This window comes from Agelaius phoeniceus, chromosome 3, assembly GCF_051311805.1.
Source record: "Agelaius phoeniceus isolate bAgePho1 chromosome 3, bAgePho1.hap1, whole genome shotgun sequence".
Lineage (NCBI taxonomy): Eukaryota > Metazoa > Chordata > Aves > Passeriformes > Icteridae > Agelaius > Agelaius phoeniceus.
The window spans coordinates 90656610-90678725 of record NC_135267.1 but is presented as its reverse complement, the minus strand read 5'-3'; the positions used below and the strand labels follow the sequence as shown (position 1 = coordinate 90678725).

General features: G+C 35.7%; 1 protein-coding gene across 1 annotated transcript in view; it reads right to left on the bottom strand.

Annotated features, from left to right (window-relative positions):
• LRPPRC (leucine rich pentatricopeptide repeat containing) overlaps nucleotides 1–22116 on the bottom strand; it is an 87876-nt gene that overhangs the window by 18169 nt on the left and 47591 nt on the right. The window contains exons 24-30 of the mRNA XM_054629254.2: nucleotides 21827–21951; nucleotides 21102–21208; nucleotides 8646–8714; nucleotides 8313–8403; nucleotides 5922–6064; nucleotides 5730–5811; nucleotides 1728–1848 (exon numbers count right to left, since the gene is read on the bottom strand). Coding sequence (XP_054485229.2) covers nucleotides 1728–1848; nucleotides 5730–5811; nucleotides 5922–6064; nucleotides 8313–8403; nucleotides 8646–8714; nucleotides 21102–21208; nucleotides 21827–21951 — 738 coding nt within the window. The remainder of the gene's footprint in view (nucleotides 1–1727; nucleotides 1849–5729; nucleotides 5812–5921; nucleotides 6065–8312; nucleotides 8404–8645; nucleotides 8715–21101; nucleotides 21209–21826; nucleotides 21952–22116) is intronic.

Genomic DNA, 22116 nt, shown 5'->3' with positions numbered 1-22116 from the left:
CGTGAACACGACCAACATGAAGCATTTTCTGTTTTGATGCAAGAGTAAGTTGTCAGAAGCTTCTCAGATTGTCATTATTTGGCATTTCTAAGCTACAAGATGGAGTAGGAGAGTTGTGAAAAGCACCAGGGTTAGATCATAGTTGGCTTTGACCAGCAACCAAGAAGAAAATCTCTTACAAAATCCTGTTACTTTACTCCTAAACATTTCAAACTTCAGAGGCTTAACACATCTCTGACCTTTTCAGTCTTTCAATATTTTTTTCCCCTGAATTTTGAATTTATATACTACACTTATCTAAACACTTATCTAAAGTGATGATTCTGAATCCTTGAAATACAAGGAACAAACCACCACCTTCTTCTTTTCCAATTTGCAAATTACTGCTGGAATTATGCACTACTTTGTGCCTCTTCCTTATAGCTGTTTGAGCTGTAGAGCAGGAAAGCAGTGGATCCATGTACAAATCTTCAGTACAATGTTTCAATTTTCTTCCCTGAAGAACGTTCCAATACATCTTTAGATACTTGAGTATTTTCTCTGAAACAAACTACCTAAATTTTATCAACGTTCTTTGTACTCCCTAACGCATCTCCCCTCCACGTTCTATTTGCCAAGATTTATCAGTTACTTGCATTACAGGGAGATCAATTTGATAAACTGATTTAGTTTTCCCTTAATATAAGCCATATATCCTGCAGGCACAAACATTACTTATCATAATGCCCTGTTGCTGAGAGCTATTTGCAAAAGGACTATTTGTCCTTCTGAAAGCAGAACTCCAACACTTTTTCAACAAAAGACATTTCTCCAATCTAAACACTTTTAAAGAAAATATTAAAATAATCAATATCATCTTACACTAGACTGTTCCTGGACATCAGAAACTAAGTTGGCTCTAAAAACTTTTAGGTTTTTTTGCAGTACTCTATACATTAGGTAACTCACCTACAGGCACTTTCAAATCCACTGTATTCATTCAGTGAGCACACTTGATGACAACCACCAGTCTTGTTTTAGTTGAATAAATTGAAAGACTTAAAACCCTTAAACTGAAATTCTTGTACTTCTGAACTCTACATTGACAAGTCAGAACACTTTAAAGCCTATAACCTGACCAGAACACACGTTACAGGCAATCATTAAAGCAAGGGCTGTATCATACAACTCACTAAAGGTTAATTCAATTCCTTTCCTTCTAATAATTTGTGACAGCAGGTTGGATTTATTTCAGAAGTGTAAGAGTTGGATCTAAGGTTTATGGTCATCTCTTAGCCACTGGCATCACAGTCAAATGTACCATTTTGCATTTGGCAGGCAGCCAGCTGCCAGGGAGTGTGGGCAGGGTAAGACAGCAGCAGGGACAGGCATTCAGGGGAAGGCTCACAGGCAGCTAAGTGAAGGAATCTTGTCTGTTTGGATATTGCTCTAAAGAGGAAAAGGCAGACTGCCAGAAGGGTAGACTTTCAACTCTGATGCCAAGTACATTTGTTCAGATTGTTATTTGAAATGAGTTATTAGCAATAGACACTGTCACTCTAGTACCTTTTATAAAATGTGGCATATCACCCTTTGAAACACTGGTATATTTCTTACCACAGCTCCTAATCACTAGTCATGACCTGTTTTCCCATTAAAAGATAAGGACTCACCTGAAAATGATCCAGAAATTATTTAACCCCTCTCTCTAAGGCAATAAAAGTCTCCCAAACAAAGAAAAGCCTTACATGCGTTTCACGTCAAGGGCTTCATCAAGACAATCCTGTGTTAACAACGCTTTTACAAGGATGTCACAGCAACGATAATGAGACTCATCCTTCTGCATTCTCCTGAAAATATTGTAGGCCTCTAAAAAAGAATAAGAAAGCCAAAAGGAAATGTCATACTGCAAGAACATGGATCACAGAAAGAAATCACCTGTTCACTGAAAAAGGTCCATCTTAAATCTATGTATCCTTTGCTTACATGTTTAAGCCCATAGCTTTGGATCACAGCTTGCTCAGAACTGCTTGTATACACACAATCAACACACACTTCTACAAGAGAAAAAGTTGCTACTGCTCTTCCTTTATATGTGGCTGTTGCTTCAATATCAACACAGCTGGTTAGAAGGGGAAGACTCAGGATTTTTAAAGCAACACCTAATTCTGGGGTATACAGTTACAGTGTCTGGTGCATGATCACAACAGCATTTAACAAATAATATAGGAGGCGATTCCAATATGGGGAGATCAGATTATTTGGCTACGACAAGATTTATACAAAACATACAATTTACAAATATACAGATATTTAGCAAGTAAACTACACTGCATTTGTTTGACTGATTAACAGTTTTATTTCATGCATTCACAATAACTGTCAGTGTATGAAAAGATGTTACCAAAAAGGGGGAAAAAATGATAAGCACAGTTTTCAGTCATTTATTTTTCTGAAACAAGATTATGCAGCTATAAACATGCAGCTAGAACTGCCATCTACACTGTAACATATGCTAGAAAGCTGTGTTAAGAACCACAAATGATCTTTTACATCTAAACAGTATTGCACGTTTCTTTTAATGACTCATGAAGTAATTCCTTTGCTAGTTCAAATCACAGCCACAGTAACCTTTAAAACTTATCAGAAATAGTTGGACTATCACCACAAATTTCACAGATAAGCATTAAGCTTTTTTCTTCTACTTTGAAAGTAAAGATGAAGACAACTCATTTGAATCTTAATGTCGTAAGAAGCATTATACTAATTGCACTTAGTAGAGCATGTTATGGAATTTTAATCAAAACTGTTGGTATGCCTTTCAGTTTGCATCTTAACTTCTTTAGCCAACAAGCATACACAAAAATCTCCTGAACTGCAGGCCAAGAAATGGTTATGCATAAAATTTATTATTTACATCACACAGACTCCTACACCAAGTTAATAATTAGAATTACCACAACCATTCATAATCCACTCTGTATGCTTGAAATGTTGTTAAATATATACATGAAGAGAGATAAAGGGTAACAGCATCTCAGTAAAAATTAAATTAACTTCTGTGTATTCCAGCTTCACAAGAGAGTCTGACATTACAAGAGTGATTGCACTGTCAACCAAAAGAGCAATGGAACAACAACAGGACCACATGAGAAAGGTCCTGAAATCCTCCACCACTTTTACTTAGAGGTCTGAAGTTAGTTTGGCCTGCAGCAATGTGATTGATGAACTCTCTTGCCTGTGCAGATGCTGATCACTGGACTCATAGTGTTCAAGTTTAAATTCAGTGGGAAGACATTTTTCTTTCCACTGCTCTGAAATCTGAGGTACCAGCAGACCAGCAACCACAATTCAACAAAAACAATACCCCTGTGACTGGTATAACCTGCTACAAATACAACTAATGACTTACAAAAATGTAACTGACTGGTGATAGGTTTGGCCTTTCTGCTCATAAATGTCTGTTTGAGTTCTACTTTTTTTAATGACAAAATTTCCTTACGTTTTCCTACAAAAGCTCTGCTGTCTTCAGACTGAACTAGGATTTCACCCTGTGTTTAAATATTACTTTAATCAGTTGGGTACAGAAATGGACCTGGCCCCTAGTGATCAAGATGTCAGGCATATGTTACTAACAATTATCACAGTCCATAACATGTAAGATCTCCTTCTACAAGGAAATGTATTTAATTTTTAGGTTTTTCTGTAATGACTGCTTCAATGAAGAATTAAAAATATTTCTATCAATTTTGTTGTGTATGTCAGTCCTATGATCATCCTGTTCAGATTTTTTTCCTAACCTCATTTTGCATCTCTGCAAGAAGCATGTTTGAAGTATACCTAGATAAATCTTGAATTTAGACATACCCCTGATCAGGAATTATCAGCTTATTACTTCTTCAGATGGCATCTAAAGTTATTAAAATACATTAGCATTCAAAAGAGAAATTTCTTGGTTTCAAAATCATATTGTGCTATATCAGCTATTTCAAGCAGAAAGATTTGTTAGAAAAGTGACAACTTGCCAAGAAAGTCTCAGTTCTCAAGACAGTCAAATCTGTTTCATAATTGTGACTGTTTGGGATATGTGTTACATGATCCCCTAGAGTCAAGTTCTCACACTGAGGAATCAAGACAATGATGAAAATATGACTTTGCATAAATCAAGCACTTTGGAGAACAGATTATCAAAATGTGTCAGACTTGGAAAGTTCACTGAATAGTTACATAACTAGATTGACTTAATCTTTTTCCCATCAGAAAGCTGCCCCATTACATTCACACCAAAATTACATGATAATGTTATATAAAAAAAGCAACAACTTAGGTTTTTTAGGTTTTTTCTAAGGCCAAGAGGAGAGTTTTCCAAGACAAATTGTTTTCCAACACAGTTGGAACATTTTTTTCCCCTTCATTCCCAATAGCTCTTGACCACCTTCTCTCAAATATTGCACCTTTAAATAAAAGAATATGCAGAAGTGATTTATTGCTAAGTTCAATATCTGAGGTCATCACAGAAGTACTATTTCATATTTTTGTTTTAAACTAGTCTCCCTGTCAAGTCTAAGGCAGCTATTTAGTTTCCTCCTGCTCTTCACTTATCATTCATGATACCAAAGGCACAGGACACTTTCCTAGTGAAAATGTCATGAAGTACATTCCCTTGATTTCATCTGATTTTTAATGACAACATTTCTTCATTTCTCATCTTTTTATGATACCCAACAGTTACCAGCATGAAGAATTTCCTGAAAACATGTCTGCCATAATACATGATTCTTAATTTCATACACATAACACGGTACTGCACTCCCAGTATGCAGAATGTCCAGACTCAACTTCTGACTACTGATCTAAATAAACTGAATATTTAGACTGAGTAACTCTAAGATGGTAATTTCACTAACAATGTAAGTTAAATGTCTGAATGACTGATACATTCTTCTTTTAAAAACTCAGAGCTTAAAAATCTGTGTCCAACCCATAATATATACTGATTACACTCAGAGAAGAAAATTACTAGGTGTCTTGCATTTATAAATCTTCCTCATTCAGCAAAATTAATTTTTAAACTACTGAATTCTATTTTCTATACCGCTTTCAAGTAAGGTGCCTATTTATTTACTACAGTATAAACAAAGAAAATATGTATTTCCAGAATATTCAAATGCTCTGCACCTTAGAAAATACTAGAAATGAACTAATTGGGACCAAGGCTCTTCTCGGTGGGGCAGAGCAATAGGACAAGAGGCAATGGGCAGAAACTGATGCACAGGAGGTTCCCCCTAAGTATGAGTTGTGCTGGTGACTGAACACTGAAACAGACAGCCCAGAGAGGTGTTGGAGTCCCATCACTGGAGATATTCAAGGATCCTGTTCCATGTGCTCAAGGATGAGACTGCCTGAGCAAAAAGGCTGGACCAGATGATCCACCTTTCCAAGCTGAGGCATTCAGGGATTCTGTGATTTCCTCCCCATTTTGTAAGGTCCAGTAAAGCTATTTCTTCTACTGTCACTCTGCTTTGGGATGAGATGGATAGGAATGGACTTCCAAAGATTAATCACAGACCAAATCAAAGGAATGGCACTGAAATACACTCTGCTCTTCTATATACAAAGGCAAAGATCCATGCAGAAATTAATTCTGTTTTTAGCAGAGACTGGGAAGTTTGCAGAGAAGAGCTCTGCAGTTAATTGAAACCTTAAAATTAACACAGCAGGAGAAAAACCCACAGTGGATTTCAGTTCACCTTTTGCTTTATTTTTCTTGCAAAGCATCTGTATTTTCAGTTCTTCCCCAGTAGAAGCACTGCTGCTATCTTCAGGCCTATCCTTTAAAAGAAGCAAACATTTCAATTACTGAAATGATATCTGTTAGTTTTTTTAATAAGAAGAAATATATTCAGAAGTGTTGTTAACTAGGAAAGTTAAACTCCACTTACCTTAGGTACCTCAAATGGAACAACCTGACCATTTTTCTCAAATATACCAGCAAGTAAAATTAGTGTCTTCTCACGAGGAACAATATTTTCTTCTTGAATTTTAGTCCAAATAGCTTCAGCCTTTCCCCAGTCCTTGCTGCTATCTGAAACAAGATAAAAATCTTCATATAAAAGCACATTTAGAATGTGCATGCATATCTAAGGTAATTCAAAATTTTATCTTTGGAAAATAATCCATCGATTAATAATGTAAATCAATTAATCATGTACTTCTGCTTCATACAATCATCAGTTTGAAGTTTTAAACTATTTTAATACGTAGAGGATGCCAGAAAAAAACCCCAAGGATTGTATGGATTTTCAGATATGAGAAATCAGCTCAAAAGTAGTGCAGAAGTGATCATCCCAGCTCATCAGTTCTATTTTTCTAGACTGTTAATTTAAATTTATATATGCATCACTGTACATAACTGCAAATAAACAGAAATCTGGACTTCATGAAAGGAAATGCGTAACTACCATCTAACTACCTACAGCATGTGCTTTCCTGTTGCCTTTACATCTTCTAGCTTTGCAGTCACCAATTGTGAAGCATTGATGACTCTCAGTCACTACTGATTTACACCCTGGTAAAAATGAGCTCTTTAAAGCAGGAACAACCTTCTCAATAAACTGCCTTGGCATTTCATTCAAATCAGGTTTTGCTCTCCTGTTGTACATGCAAATATTTTAAATTCTTCGCCAACTCTTCAAGAGTCAGTCTCTTCTCACAAGTGCACAGCAAAGGGCAGAAGGTGACATTTGAAAGCTACAGCAATGGAGTATTGGAGAATGATCAAATCCTGGATCAGGCTGTTCAGAAAGGCTCTTTCATCTCCACTGTTGGAGACACCCAAACCTTTACTAAACAAGGCTTTGATGTGATCTGACTTTGGAGCTAGCCTAGCTCCAGGAAATGGCCTAGGCCTAAATTCCTGAGGTTTTCTCCAGTATAAATTATTCTGTGATAATCAAATCCTTGTTTTCAGCATTTTTGATTATTGCTTGGACTAGATGGTAGGGTTCTTTTTATGTTTAAAATCGATCTGAAGTTACGGTTTTGGTACACAATGACAGTCCTGCTGTAGTTGTGCATGGGGCAACTTTGACAGGTAATCTAAAATGGTTGAAAGCAGGATTAGGCATGGCTTTTGTCTTTCATGGTGACAGAAACCCACAAATGTTTTTCCACTTCTTTGAATAGATGGAATTGGTTCTGTCTTCTGAAAGAAGACTGAAGATTTTGCATGACAGAATTTGATGAATTGTATCTTCCTAGATTCTCTTCCTAGCAGGCACACTGTCAGACTTAGTCACTGCCAGAGGTGAACAGGATGAGTGGAGAAACAGGAAGGTTCTCTCCCTGTTGAGACAAGATTGATTTTCAGGCCTATTTGATTTTTGATGGTGAACCAGTATGTGTAAAGCCAGACTTAGGTAATGCTACAGTTTTCTTTGAAGCTTTCCAAGGCTTCAGGAAATGAAAAGCAGAAAATTCTCACAGGGTCTCTGGTCACATTTTTTCTGTGCAAGTACTCATGTCTTCTCCTGCTGTAGCTAAATGCAGTAGGGAAGAGGCCTACGTCAATAGTCCTACCCAACCAAAAACATACATAGAGAACAGCCTAAAATTATTCAAAATTCAAAAGCAAGTTTTCCAGACATATCAAACACCTGTAATGGCTCAATAATATATAGATAGATATATGTACATACATTACTGAAGTACACAGAAATCCCTACAATGCTTTATGTCCCAATTTATTGTATAGTGCTCCATACCCAGTTTTAACACAATGTATTTTTTCAGTACTTTATAATAAATATCCAAAATTTTAATCCTTTATAATACAGTGTAATACACTGAATAACAAAACCAACATAGACTGAAAAACACAAAAAGAGGAATGAAAACCTCATAGACACATCCTCCACTAAGTCTGCAGCATAGAAATGAAGTTTCAGTTTTCAAAACTGTTTCATGACTATAAATGATGCTAAAGTTAGGTTGTGGGTTGGGAAAAATAAGTACATTTTAAAAATACATGCACCTTGAAGAACCAGATCCAATTACAGGAGACTCTCAATTTTTAGCAGTTATGAAGATAATAGATGAACAGGATTTCTTCTCTAAGCACATTGAAAGCCAAACACACACACACAACTAACTAAGCGTTCAGGTCTGCAGATGAAAAAAACCAAACCCCTGACGTCTCCTCCCCACAAGATGCCTCAGAAATGCTAGCCAGACTAATTGTGTATAAGATATAGCTTCTCTTCAGGGTTATGTCCCATCTCCAACCACAAAGGAACACAGATTACAAACATGGATAAGATCTCAAGCTCACTTACCACACAGTTGGAGCAGGTGGTAGTACATCTCATCTCTATCGCATTCAAACAGATTTCGAGTTGATTCTACCAACTGTTCCAAAGTTTCCATCTTCAAAAAGAAGGAAGAGCTCAGTTATACCTCAGGCAAACAATTATTTTTCTATATATGTGTCCATACATGCTGTGTGCATTCAGCTAAAGTAGTATTTATGCGTACACCAGCATTAAGTTCACCTCACCAGCCTGTCATATAGTCTTTCACAAACATAAAAATCAAGTGAGAAAATACTTCAAAACAATTTTTCTTGGAATAAAATGACAGTTCCATAGAGCACATCATACAAGTCATACCTGTTTATTTAATATACACTTTTGTGCAAACCACTTCAATCTTCCAGAGTGTGCTCTCAAGCCAGGAGTCTGTAAAATATTTCCACAAGAAATGCATTACTGCACATAGAACATTCTAAGGGAAAATAAACATAATACAGGTATTCATAAAGAAACTTCATCGCTATTGTTTGTTTTTTGAAATCTAAATGAAAACATGATTATTTGTGAGCTTGTAGTTAAGTTGCATTTATGAGACATAAAAATTGCAGTCATCTTATTCAAGACAGTCTCCTTCTTGGTTGAAAACTGCTGAGAGAGTTCATTTAAAATACACTTCAGATGAATGGAAACATTAAATAACTTCTATCATCACATTAATAGGGTATTATTGCTGCTACCTAAAGTAATCCTTTGTATTACTCCTGGTAAAGAATTACACCAAATATTTCCAAACTGTCTTCACCATGAAATATTTGTTTTCAGCACCACTGCAACTTAGCAGCTAGAGAACCATGTTTCTGAGCTGCACCATCACCATTTGGTGATGCCAATATACTGTACAGATACCAGCTATAGGAACTGTAGGGCAATTCCTACTCCAGAACAGAAGGCTCAAGATTTACTCTTAAAGCTTACCCTTATGTGTGTATACACAGAGGAACTGATGTGTAATTGTCAGCATGCCACAGTTCTTTGTGTTACTGACTTTTCCAGGTTGTGAGCCTCTGCTTATTCATTCCTTTGTTGTTTCAAGCAGACTGCAGCTACATAGTAGCTACACAAGCTCAAAGGAAAGGTTTCAATCCTTGAAACTCCATCTGGTGTGGAAAAGGCCACATTGTGCCTTCCCAGCACCATATGCCATAATCAAAACAGCAGCTCCTCAACTTAAATAAATTCTTAAATAAAGATAGGAAAAGTCAATCTTTTTTAAGAGATACATCATACATTCTACCTACTCGTGTCCAACATATCTAAAAAAAGGTTACAGCAAAATGTGTGCAAAGCATCCATAGTTTTTACCTCTTGGATTTCCCTCCCATAGATACTTGGATTTCCTGGCTTTATACTACCTTGTCTTAGCATAAATATAATTTACAGAGTGAACTCTGTTTTTTATTTCAAATGTCCATATTCACATTAAGCTTAAAGTAATTCCAAGGAAATGTCTGTTCACCCCTACAGAGAAACATGTGTTTTGACTCTTGAAGGCTTTTAGGTTTTAATATTGTAAGAAATCTATACAGTTTAAATGTGAAGTGCGAGTTAAAAATTTGAATGCCAGTTTGCACAAAAGAGGCATTTTGAACAAAATGCTGTGAGAAATATTAAGTTTCAGTTGCAAAACAGTGGAAACAATCACTATTGGAAATCTGAATTTACCTTCTCTCTCTTAAACACAGATAATTTCCTTTTCCTATAGTCTCCAAGTGCAGAATTACTACCCTTGCCTCTTTCTGAAATAATTTAGCATACGCCAGAGAACCAGCATGCAAAATTTCAGTGAAAACTCTAGAATTCTGCTAAATATATAGTAAACAGTGTTCTGCAGAGTAAATGTTGGGCCACATAATCCTACCAATTACCCAACCATTCTATGAAGTCAATGTAAGGGTTTGCTAAAAACAGGATGCTAATCCCATAGCTTCTCAACATGGAGCATCTCTGGGTGTTTAGCTGTACTGTTAGAATAGTCTCAGCCCAGAAGGTTACAGAAAAATTGTGTCTTCCCACATATTCAAAGTGGTATATATACACACATTTTCCAGGTACATGCTTTTTTTTAAAATTACTTGTTTGCTTGGGTTTTTTCCACTCCCCACAGTTATTTATACTTATAGGTACCTGTTCAGTGTTTTTTTAAAAGCTACCAAGCAGTTTCACATAAAATATGCTGAAAATTAAGTCAAGAATTAACATCTTACACAACAGGCTCTTGATACAAAACAGGCTCTTGAAAATGAAAAAGAAAGAAGTATGTTGCCTGCATTTGTAGCTAATCCTCTTTAGGACACGGTAAAATTCAAATGCTGAATTCACTTACAACTTCCAATATCACTGCTGATCCGAATGCCAATGAACTCAACAGCTCGAAAGCTACAAACTTTTTATAGTAAATCCTTTCCTGTTCAGAAATGATTGATGTGTCTGTCACTACAAGGACAGCTGAGTTATACAACAGACATCCTTGTGTTTCATTTTGAAATTGAGAAGTGTTTTCACATACTGCAGGTCTCAATCATCAAAAGAACATCTAGGTCAGATTAACTAAATCTCCAGGGCTTGCCTGATAGTCCATATTTGTAGCTTATCCTTTACAATCTTAGGGAATTTTAAACATTGCATTTAACAGCAAGCAGTGTTTCTACGATACAGCAGACTAAAATAAAGAATAACAGAATGCAAGGAATAAAGAAAAACTAAGTAAAAAAACTATAATTACTCTTCCGAATTACCATTTACAATTTTGATCTTGCTTGTTTCAATGGACTAAATTAAAAAAATAAATCTATATCAAGTCTTAGTGGTTTCTTTGTTTTTTGGGGGTTTTTTGAGAGTCTCATGCAATTCATCCAGCATATAAACCAAACACAGATTTCTGGCTTTTACATTCTTTTGAAATATAAAACAGTTGTACTGTACCAAATCAAACCTTGTTATCCTCTCTGTAACAGGAGAATATGAAATGTCAGGAAACACAGCAATACTTTCCCTTTAGTGCTCTTCCACTCTCCAGCTACCTGAGGTTCAGTGGATCACACTGGTTCTAATAAGTAATTTCTCTTCCATGAGCTCTTCTGGTTGCCCCTGAAACTCCTTAAGATTTATCACATTCAGAAGATCTTTTGGCAATGGGTTACCTCCACCACCTTCTGCAGAGAACAACCAAAGTACTACCACTTTTGATTGTTTTCAGCCTAACTTCTACTAGCTTGGATTTTGTATTAGAAGACAATATACAATTGATTTTTCTTTAATATCTCAAATTCATACTAATTTAATGATGTATATAAAATAATTCCCTGACTCTTCTCTAGGCTAAGCAGAATTCAGCTACTTCATCGTATCTTCTACAGAAATCAGCCCAGAGTTTTGATCAGAACTTACACGTGATGTGATTCTTGGGGTGTCCTACACAGGGCCAGGAGGGGGACTCGATGATGCTGATGGGCCCCTTCCAACTCAGCATATTCTGTGATTCTATGACAATTACACTTATTCTACACTTACACCCACACCAATTTACTCACTGATTCTACACCTTCACACACAGTAAGGAACACTAACCAGAAAGGGATAAATATGCTGCATCTTTGCAAGAACTCTTGTCAAGCAGCAATAAAAATCATTCAACAGTCCTAACACACCGAAAGCATTTGATTTGTTCTCCTCCTTCTGAGAACCAGTCACTTCAGGTGATTGAAGGGGTCCAATCAGTACATTTTCTGTACTAACAGTTTTATTTGAGCTAATTTCTACCTATTACAGCTGAAAGAAAACAGATTGTCTGGAAAAATAGTGACCTGTCAGAGAGGAATCTATGAGATGTTTTTCCAGATTTTAAAATAACGATAGAAATACTCAAATTCTGTTTGCCTTAGTATTCTGTAACTGCTACAGCCAATAGAGCCATACTGGTTTTTTACTTTCAAAAAAGCTTTTCTAACAAAAAAGTTTTAAAAATTACAGAAGACATATGAAAATATTTACTTACTCCTCTCCACTTGCCAAAACCAAACTTTTTCTTTTTAAACACAAAACTTACAGAGAAAAACCACAAAAGACATCATACAGACCAGAAGCCTTGAGTCCTTTTCAAAAAGATGACTCAGCACACTAAGAGTTGAGACCTGCCCCAAAACAGTGCCACTTTTGCTGGCTTAGGTTGCATAACTGTTTAAAAACCAGCAGTAGCATTTTTCATTTGGCATATGTGTGACATGAGATGGAGAGCTTCTGTTTTAACCTTGCAATGCTGCACGTTCACAAATGATTACTGTGCCTGTTTGGCAAAATAATTCTTACATATAACAGTCAACTTATTCTAGCCTTTCATAACTGCACTGTGAATAACACATCAATTCTAACTATTCAAGTTTAACCCCAACCACCTTACCTAGTTTATATTTACTTCAAAACTTCTGCATTTTGTTTGCAAAAAGTTCAGTCTTTTCTTAGGGAAACAGTTCTACTATAATCACTAATACAAACATATTGGAAAGAAACAGGGAAATTTTATAGAAGCCATCCATGCTGCACTTCCTGATGGTATTCTTTGGAAGGACAGATCCATTCATTCCTCTCTTTGCAGCTGAAAAATCCAGTAATCGTAAGAGACAGCTAATGCTGCTAAAGGAAGAAGAACATTTCATGAAGAGTTACATCAGCAGCAATAATAGACTTATGCTACCAGTACCAGAACCAGTTACTGAGATTGAGATGCCAAAGCAATGTCTTGCAGGAAAATGCTTTACTCCTCCAAGCAGACAGCCTTGGGCAGACAGCTATAGGAACTGATGTGTGTCATTCCTAACAGCTCTCTCCAACATAAGCACCATGGAAAACAGAATACTTGATGGGAAGTTCTTAATTTAAAGACAGATTTTTCCCTGATTCCACAAAAATGTCTAGGAAAATCTCACTAATTCCATACAGCTTTAATGAAGCCTGGGTTATTTTTGCATAGCAGGTTATTTGAACAAAGTTGTTTACAACATAAACACTGGATGTTTTCCATGAATCTTCCCCTAGGTTAAAACTTGTAGCAGAAGTCCTCACTTCTACTAAGCAGTAGGTGCACCTCTTAATCAAAAGAACATATATAAAATTTCTGTACCTTATGTAACCATCCTAGTCTATAGGTGTTGACTGAGATGGTTAAAACTATTTTACACTTCTATTATTTTTTCCTCCTGCTAAACACTCCTTTACTTTCAAATAACAATGCATGAGTTTTTTAAAAATACCAATTAACATATGTACATGATTTTTAAAAATAATCTTACATCTTGAGTTCATATGTATGCAGGTACACCACTTTGCTGTATTTCTCCCACTATAGTCGTCATAGCAAAGTCCAAGTGAAGTATCATTGTTAAATATACAGGAAAAAAAAACTATTTTGCTTATTGGCTCTGAACTTTTATGCAATAGTCCAGAAGCTCACAAACCATCCAGCTTTAGAGATTGAGTGATCTAAAAATAACCTCAAAAAGCATCTTTCCTGTTGCGATCATATCAACTGCCCAACAAAACATATTAGTGCTCTCCTAGCTCAAGTATTATTTAAGTTCTTGAACTACCAGGATGGCATTACAGTTACGGCTGTTTATGGCTGGCAATGGAAGCAATACTTTTTCTACAAGTTCATTTTCCACTTTGAAAGTAGTTTTCAATGATTTCAAAAATGGCTTCTTTGGTGATAGCACAGAATGACACCCTCACTCACTTTATTCTTTCTAAACAAAAGAAAACCTTGCAAACTCTCTAAAAAATGAGTAATTTCTTTTCTTCTTTATAAGCAACTTTGCCCAGAAATAAATATGACTACACAAAATACAACCCCCATAACACAGAATTCTTTAAAGGGAAACTGATCTAAAATATGTGGACTCTTGTTCAACCTTTTGGGCAAGAGATGACTGTATGTAAGCTTGAAAACAATGATATCTGTACCTTCAATATGTCTACTTTTCAGGTTTGATAATGAGGGCAAGTACTCTAATGCAGTACTGGAATATCGAAACTTATGAGCTGCTCCACTGCAAGTCATGCCTTCAAAGCCTACTCAGCTAAAGTGTATTTGATATTTTATTTGCAGTATCAGATAGTTAATGAAAGACAAAGGGACACATGCCTACACATCTATCCTCACTAACTATTCTCCTCAGACTGATGAGAATTCAAACTAATGCTCTCCTTTCTGCCTATTCTAAAATCACACAAGATGGCAACCAGTCAACTTCTACTAGGTCAATTTTGATGTAAAAAGCAGCAGTAGTTCACAGTAAGAAAATACAAAGTTCACAGTCTCCACTGGGAAAGTTTGTACTGTTGGTTTGTGGCTTTTTTCTTCCTACATATGTATTTGCTTCAAAGCTTCTGTCAGTTTCACAGTTCACTGACTTTACCAACGCAAGTATCTGTTGAGTAAATACTCATTATTTTATTTCACTTGAAAGAGGAATACACTCTGCTATATGTTAGACAAACATGGAGAAAAATGTCAGGCAAGTAGATTATTTTCCAAAAATACTAAAATAAAAGTAGGATAGAGTTCTACAACTTTATCATTCCTCAAGACAAGTCAAACTGATGAACATTTAATCACTACTGGAATATTCTACATTTACAGTAAGTTTTCCAAGATAAATTATGCGGTGAAATATTATTGCTATAAAAAATCAGTAGGCATTCCCAACAATAACTACACTGGAAGAAAAGGTGACACAAAAAATACACAAAGACTCTGCTTAAAACAAACTCCTCAAGGTTATTCTAGACTCAAAACAGAGCAAAAATTTGCTCTTGGCCTTGTAATGTGGTTTTACAGTGTATGATGAATGAAAAAAAAAAAGGCACTATAAACCTCTTCCTTCTAACACAAAGTCCCAGGAGCTAAGAAAAGAAGCACAAATCTTGCTATAATCCCACATTCTGAACGCATTACTGCCTTCCTTTTGGGAAGGAATTTTTTCAGTAGTCATCTCCTTTACCAATTTACTTACTTGAAACATATCCCTTCCCTGTAAAAAAGGAATATTTAAGAACTTCTAAAAAATAACGTGCACTGAACTAGTAAGCACCCCTTTTTAAATTAACCTACATACATTGATGCATGGAAAGAAAATCCAAGTTCACTAATAACTAACTGCATCAGAGTCCAGTTACAGAAGGAGAAGTAATGATTTTACTGGACTAATAGGACTCAATGGCAATAATTTAAAAAATTAATCTTTTCTTGTATAGGGCTTGCATGCTTAAAAGCTCTTTCCCCTCTGTCTCAGTTGTATACAGTTAGTCTAATAAAAGCTATGACACCCCCTACAAACTATTCCTAAATCTCAGACACCATTATCTAATACAACCTTGTTCACAAACATTTAAATTTTGTTTTAATCACCTCCACTCTTTTCTCAACAGGACCAAAATTAAGTCTTTGTAAATAAATTCAGAGACTAGATATAACCATCACTAAATTGCACATAACTGATGCACCCCCCTCACTCCCCCAACCCTGCTGTCACAAATCAAGAAAGCATCTTCTCCTGGTAGTTCATCTCCAGCATAAAATCAGGATGCAATTTTATGATGCAGACTCTTAAAAAAAGCAATCTGGATGAAAGAAGGTTGTAATCTCTCAATATCATGTAGAAATATTCTCATTGTTTTTATGGCACATTAAATCCAAAGCCAACTGGTATCTTGAGGTCTGCTGACGATGAATGTCATGATTCTTTGCTTAAATCTATTTACCTCTTAAATTAACTTGACATCTGTTGATAGATATATTCCTGTACACTGAACTCACCCCAAACCAGTTCTTTCCTCAGGTCCCAGACTGCAGCAGCAAATGCCTTTTCTTACATTTCTCCACAATGGAACACATTTCATTAAGCTATTTCACAACTATTTGATCCTGAATTCTTCATACTAATGTCTCGACATATGTGGGATACAGTATGATAAATCTAATTATTAAATATAAACAACATATTTAGTATGAGAGTAGAGGAAGATAGTATCGCACTTGGTTAAAATTTGGTTTAAAGAATTCTGAAGCCATGCACTATCCATGGCCATTTTCAAGGAAGGCTTCTCTAATGGAAACAAAATAGGTTGAACTTCTCCCCAAAAACTCTGCCACACAGCTCTGAGATCTTTCCTGTATTCCAATCTTCTTTGCCTTCAGTTCCAGCAAAACCAAAACCACAGCAGGAATGAGAACTTTGACTCTTTCATTGAAGGAGCAAATTAACAGCTGTTACTTTAACAGCTCAATTAATTTGATCTAGAAAGATTTCAAGAAGATCTGTGGAATAACACAAAGACAGTGGAACACTGCTACCAACTCCTACTTCCTATCACAGGGATCCGTAAGCTCCCAATTAAAAATGCAAGTGATCTGATACATGATTCTGAACAGGGTGCTTGTTTTGGTTTATTCAGGTAAGTATTTTGCTGTACAATGAAACTTCATTTAAGGTGCAATGATTTTATTGATACAGCACAGAAATGGTTTAACATCAGTTTAATATCTTGCCTGCCCAGTCACAGGAATGTTCATTTCTGCTTATGAAAACATGGTTCAGACTTTCAGTAAGCAGATTTATAGCTGGGCTTTGCTTGACCCTCTGCTACAGAACTGTTACAGTACTGAAAGAGACACAAACCTTTTCAGAAAAAGCCAAGAGCAGACATGGGCTGCATTACACACTGATTCAGTGGGTATTTAAATAGCTGCATTTAGCATGAGCAAATGAAGGGAAAAGGGTGGGTCTAGAAATATTCAATCAACACGAATGCAAAACAGCTGCAAATGATGAGATCCTGGTGAAAGATTCAGAGATGACCAAAATATTAAATCCCACCAAAATGGCAGACATCCATTATATTTTAACTACTCTAAGTAGTGAAATCTGTAAATCTCCAAGCAGCATGAAAACAAACAGGGTAACAGGTGAAAAGGGGAATAAATAAATTCCTCCAAGGTGGTATAACATTCCCTTTTTCACCTATTCTTCTGGATGACCTTCCCATTAGTACAATTCTTAAGCACCTGTTTAATAAAGTGGCAATCAACAGCTGAGTAAACAAAAGGGACTTTTAACTGTCCAGTACAGGCAAGAGGTAAGAAGTTGAGAGATCTAGTGGACTAGGCTCTAAAATATTCTTTTACCATTTATATACGAGACTTTGAAGAACATAAGGCCAAACAATTATTCTATATTCTTGCCACATAATTATGTAAGACCTCTCTCCAGAAGGAGATCTGATTAAACATTTTTGAAATAAAAAAAACATTTCAGAGGACAGGTAAAGTATTTTTTAAAAGGTGCTTTTTCCCTAATCCTATTTATTGAAAATTCACATCCCTTTCTTTTAGCCTACATTAGTTCTAATGTAGTTTAGTTTAATTAAAAGCAAAACATACTGACCTAATTTTCTTCCTTTTTTCTTTATGAAAAACAAAATTCAAGGACAAAAGGCAATTAAGCTGCCTTTCTAAGTAAGGGAAAAAATCCTAAGTATCCAGAGCTAGAATTGATGACATAGAAGTCATGCTGTGCCAATCCAAGGGAAAGCAAGCTAGTATGTGACCTTGTGGTAAGGGGCAAGAAGAGAGATGTGCCAACTTTGTTTTGACATGATCATCTTTGAAGGACTAAAGACAAAAGCTAACTTCTCAGTTGAGGTGCAGTTAAGAAGACTCAATCATGTCTGGATGTACCCACTGGTAGAACTTTTCTTCAGTGTAAAGCAAAACACTTTGGGGGCTCAGCACAACTTTGGGGGCTCAGGAATCTCCAGGCACAGCTAGAATAAAATAGACTTACACTTTACAGAGCAGCCAAGGCTACCTTATCTGTACCTTTGTCTCTGAGAACAAGACTTTCAAGTGCTTCAGAAGGCAGTTCAACAATACTGCAAAGTGTTATCTTGCCACACAAAGCTCATGATGCCTCAGGAACAGCATTTCCCCCACAGGCTTCTCAAACACAGCTCCTCTTCCAGTCAGCATTGCCTCAGAAGAGACTCCCACTACCAAACTACCACGTGCTTCAGTCTAGCTGTTCTAGCATCGGCCAGACAAATTCTTTGCCTCCTCTCCTTTGTATTTACCTTTCACTGCTTCTCACACTCTCATTCTCTGGTTAGTCTTGCTTTTACTCCACCAAGCAGATGAGGCCCAGGGCTTTCAGCTTTCTCATTATTTCCCATGACATGATCTTCCATATATATGTATTCACAACACATTTGTGGCCAGATAATGTAACATACACAAGTCTGACCTGATTTTTATAATCTCACTAAAATCTTACCCTTTGTCCCTTCCCAGTATTGTCACCCACTTTAATTTTACCAAAGATTTGAGATTTAACAGTAATTTTTTTCATTCCTTTGAGTTCCAAGTTTTTCAAAGCAGCACTTGTCATTAAGTTTCACATAAGCATATAGTATATCTCTAATTTCTAAAAATAGCAGGAGCAAGCAGAGGCAGTGGTCTCCAATGAGTAAAAATCCCATTTAAGCAACCATTATCCTCCACAGTGGTAATTTCCTTAGCTCCTAAAGAGTTTTCTTTCCAGTTTTATTACTGTCCTTTTAGATACTCTTTATTAATTTCATAGATGTTTTCAAATCACTAAAATTGACCATCATAACTAGCAATACTTGATTAAAGTATATGCCTAAAGGTACATGCAACAGCATCTAAAAGAGAAAGCAGCACCAACTGATCTCCTTCACTAAGTATTATTTCACAAGCAAAGAAGATAGAAAACTAATCTGAGATGACCATCAAAGCAGTAATTTAGTCACAAAACCCACTGGACTAGAGAAAAGAATAGACCTACAACTCATTTTTTAGATATATACACACACACACACATATGTATTTACATACACACACACACACCATTTCACATTATACGGAATAAGACTTTCACTTCCCAACAAATCAAAGAGCAAACAGAACTTGCTTATGTTTTAAAACAATACAAACTATTTTCCTCTTCAGCAAAATATCAACAATAAGGTTTCTGTCTTCCCCTTTTGGAAACAATTTCTTTGAAAATAATTAACATATTGTGACATAACAAAAGCATATTTAAAATATTATGCACCATATAGAATTGATTTTGTAACACTTTTTCCACTAGTAAAATACATGCATACTATTCCTAGAAAATTCCCTATTAAAAATTCAGTAATTTAAACCAGCTCTTCCTCTGCAGAATAAACAAAGCTCTAATTCATACTTCATAAAAGTTAGATAAAAATACTTTAACTAGCATAAAAGGCAGGACAACTTCCATTTAATCTCCAGATATTTGGTGTTTAGATTTATGTTTAAACATTTGTGGATATTAGTAACTCACAATCAATCACCAAATACTGAATACCTGCAGAGAGAATCTGGCATGCTTTAAGAAAATGACAAGAGTTTCAGTGCCCCAACAATTTGATAACTTGGTTATTATCCTATTTACAATTGCAGAGCTCCAGACATCAATAGAAATTCCAGGAAATTAAATGCCACTATCAAAGGAAGAGCTGCTAAATCACATGACGCAACATTAGCTCATTTAGCTTTAAATTTACTTCCAATCTCAGATTTCATACTTTCACCTCCTAAATGCTTTAATCACTGTAAAAAGAACTCAACTCCTCAGTGTCATCTGCTGTCAGACACTGATATTTCTGTTCTTCTGTATTGTAAGATTTGAGCTCCAAAACACCCTCTCAGAACAAAAATATAATGTTTCAACACTGTGCTTAGCAATATCCACACACCCTACAGCAGGACATTACTGTTCCATCACAGACAAACAAACAGACCTTCAGTTAAGATTTTTTTAAATGCAAAAATTCCATTAGACAATTCAAGCAGAGATAGTTAGTATTTCAGATACTCTAAGGGGAACTAGGAGAAAAAGCATTTTTTGTCTCAGGAAATTAAAAAAAAAAAAACCAAATAAAAATTAGGTTAGAGTTGTGTATGTGCGTAACACAAAAATGCTGAGGACAAACTATTACTTTTTCTGCAAGATGCCTCCTCCCATACATTAAGTGAAAAACTTATGCAGCATTTTAAAAACATACAACAGTGTTAAGAAGAAAAAATAATCACAATCTGGGCAGACTCTGCAGCTGCCCCTTTGACTTATCAATTTCAGTAAGCACAATTTCAATCAAGTCTAGATAAAATATACTAATCCTAAATAGACCAAGTTTGTCACCTACCACTTCCTATAAGCTGCTTACTATCCTGAAAAAGGGAGAGAGAGAAGAAATGCTAAATTAAATGCCAAACAGTAGCAGACAGCGCTTGTTTGGCTGATTAACTTGTAGACAAGCATTACAAATAAATCTGAGCATGGTCTGCAGCAAATTAAATTCCAGTGCTTTTAAGAACAAAGAATTCCTTCGGAAAGAGGATTAGCAACTTTACACCCAGGAATGCCAGTTTAATTTAATTGTTCCACAATCCGATATTTAATATGCAAATATCATTTTGATATATAAGAGCAAATTTGAAAAAGTGAGGAAACAATTTCAATGTACAAGACGACTGTCTCTCTTCTGAACTGTAATTATACAAAATAAAGCCGGCTGAGGGCTTTTTATTACTGGGATTGCATTCTATTAATGTGAATCAGAACAAGACTAATTAAAGGTTAAAAACTTTAAATGTTTCTAATTAAGAGTCTAAATAGCTGCACGATTAGAGTACTATAGTTAAAATCCCACCTCGATGACCTTCTTGGCCTCTTTGTATTTTCCTGTTTGCAAGAAGGCGAAGAAGAGATCATAAAGAGCCATCATGTCACCATATTCTCTGCTTATAAAATCTGAAACTAAAGACAGAATAAAACTCATTAATTTACTCAATATATTGAAGCATTTCAATATTTATGTCAGACATTCCTAACACCAATATTTTCCAAGCCTCATAAAAGATAAGCTATAGGGGGATAATTTTGAAACAAACAGAATGATTATAACATGTGACACAATTTGTTGTAGGTTTGTGGCTGAGTATATTTAAAATGTTTTTCTGCACTATATTTTGGACTATATTCAACAAAATAGACTATATTGGCGCGCTCTCCTCATAGAAAGTGAGGATATATGGTTTGTGAACTGCACAGCTATTTGAAAAACAGATGCATTGTTTTGTTATTGTGATGTGTTACTATTAATTCGCTTCTTAATAGTAGCATACATAGATAGAGCAAGTATTAGCACTAATCTGGGAGAGCTCAATGATGTATTATACAAACAGAGCTGTTCCATGTTTAAAATTACAATCAATTTTTCAATCTGAAGAAGGCAGGCATCATACTAGTGCTTTGAAGTTATTAAGACAAATTGTTTTTTCTTTCAGTTGAAAGAAATTATATACAAATCCTGAAAGAAAAACCCCCAGAAAACACTTCATATTAGTAGACAGCATTTGACTACATGCAACTAACCCTTTTGCAGAAGATCAGCATCTCCTTTTTCTACCAGTTTACAGCAGATGTTATGGAGTTGAAGAATTTTACCATACTTCTTGTAACAGCTGACTAAAGCTTCCAGAGCTGCAGGCATGTCATCCCTTGTGGAAAGAAACAAAACAAGAATAGAAACATTCTGAGCAGGAGCAATCCATGCTGAAAGTACTTTAATCTTGAAAATTTCACAGAAAATTCATTTAGCAGTCTATAATCCAAGTGTTTATTCCCCCGTCAAATCTTACTGTTTTTGATTCCATGACCACTTG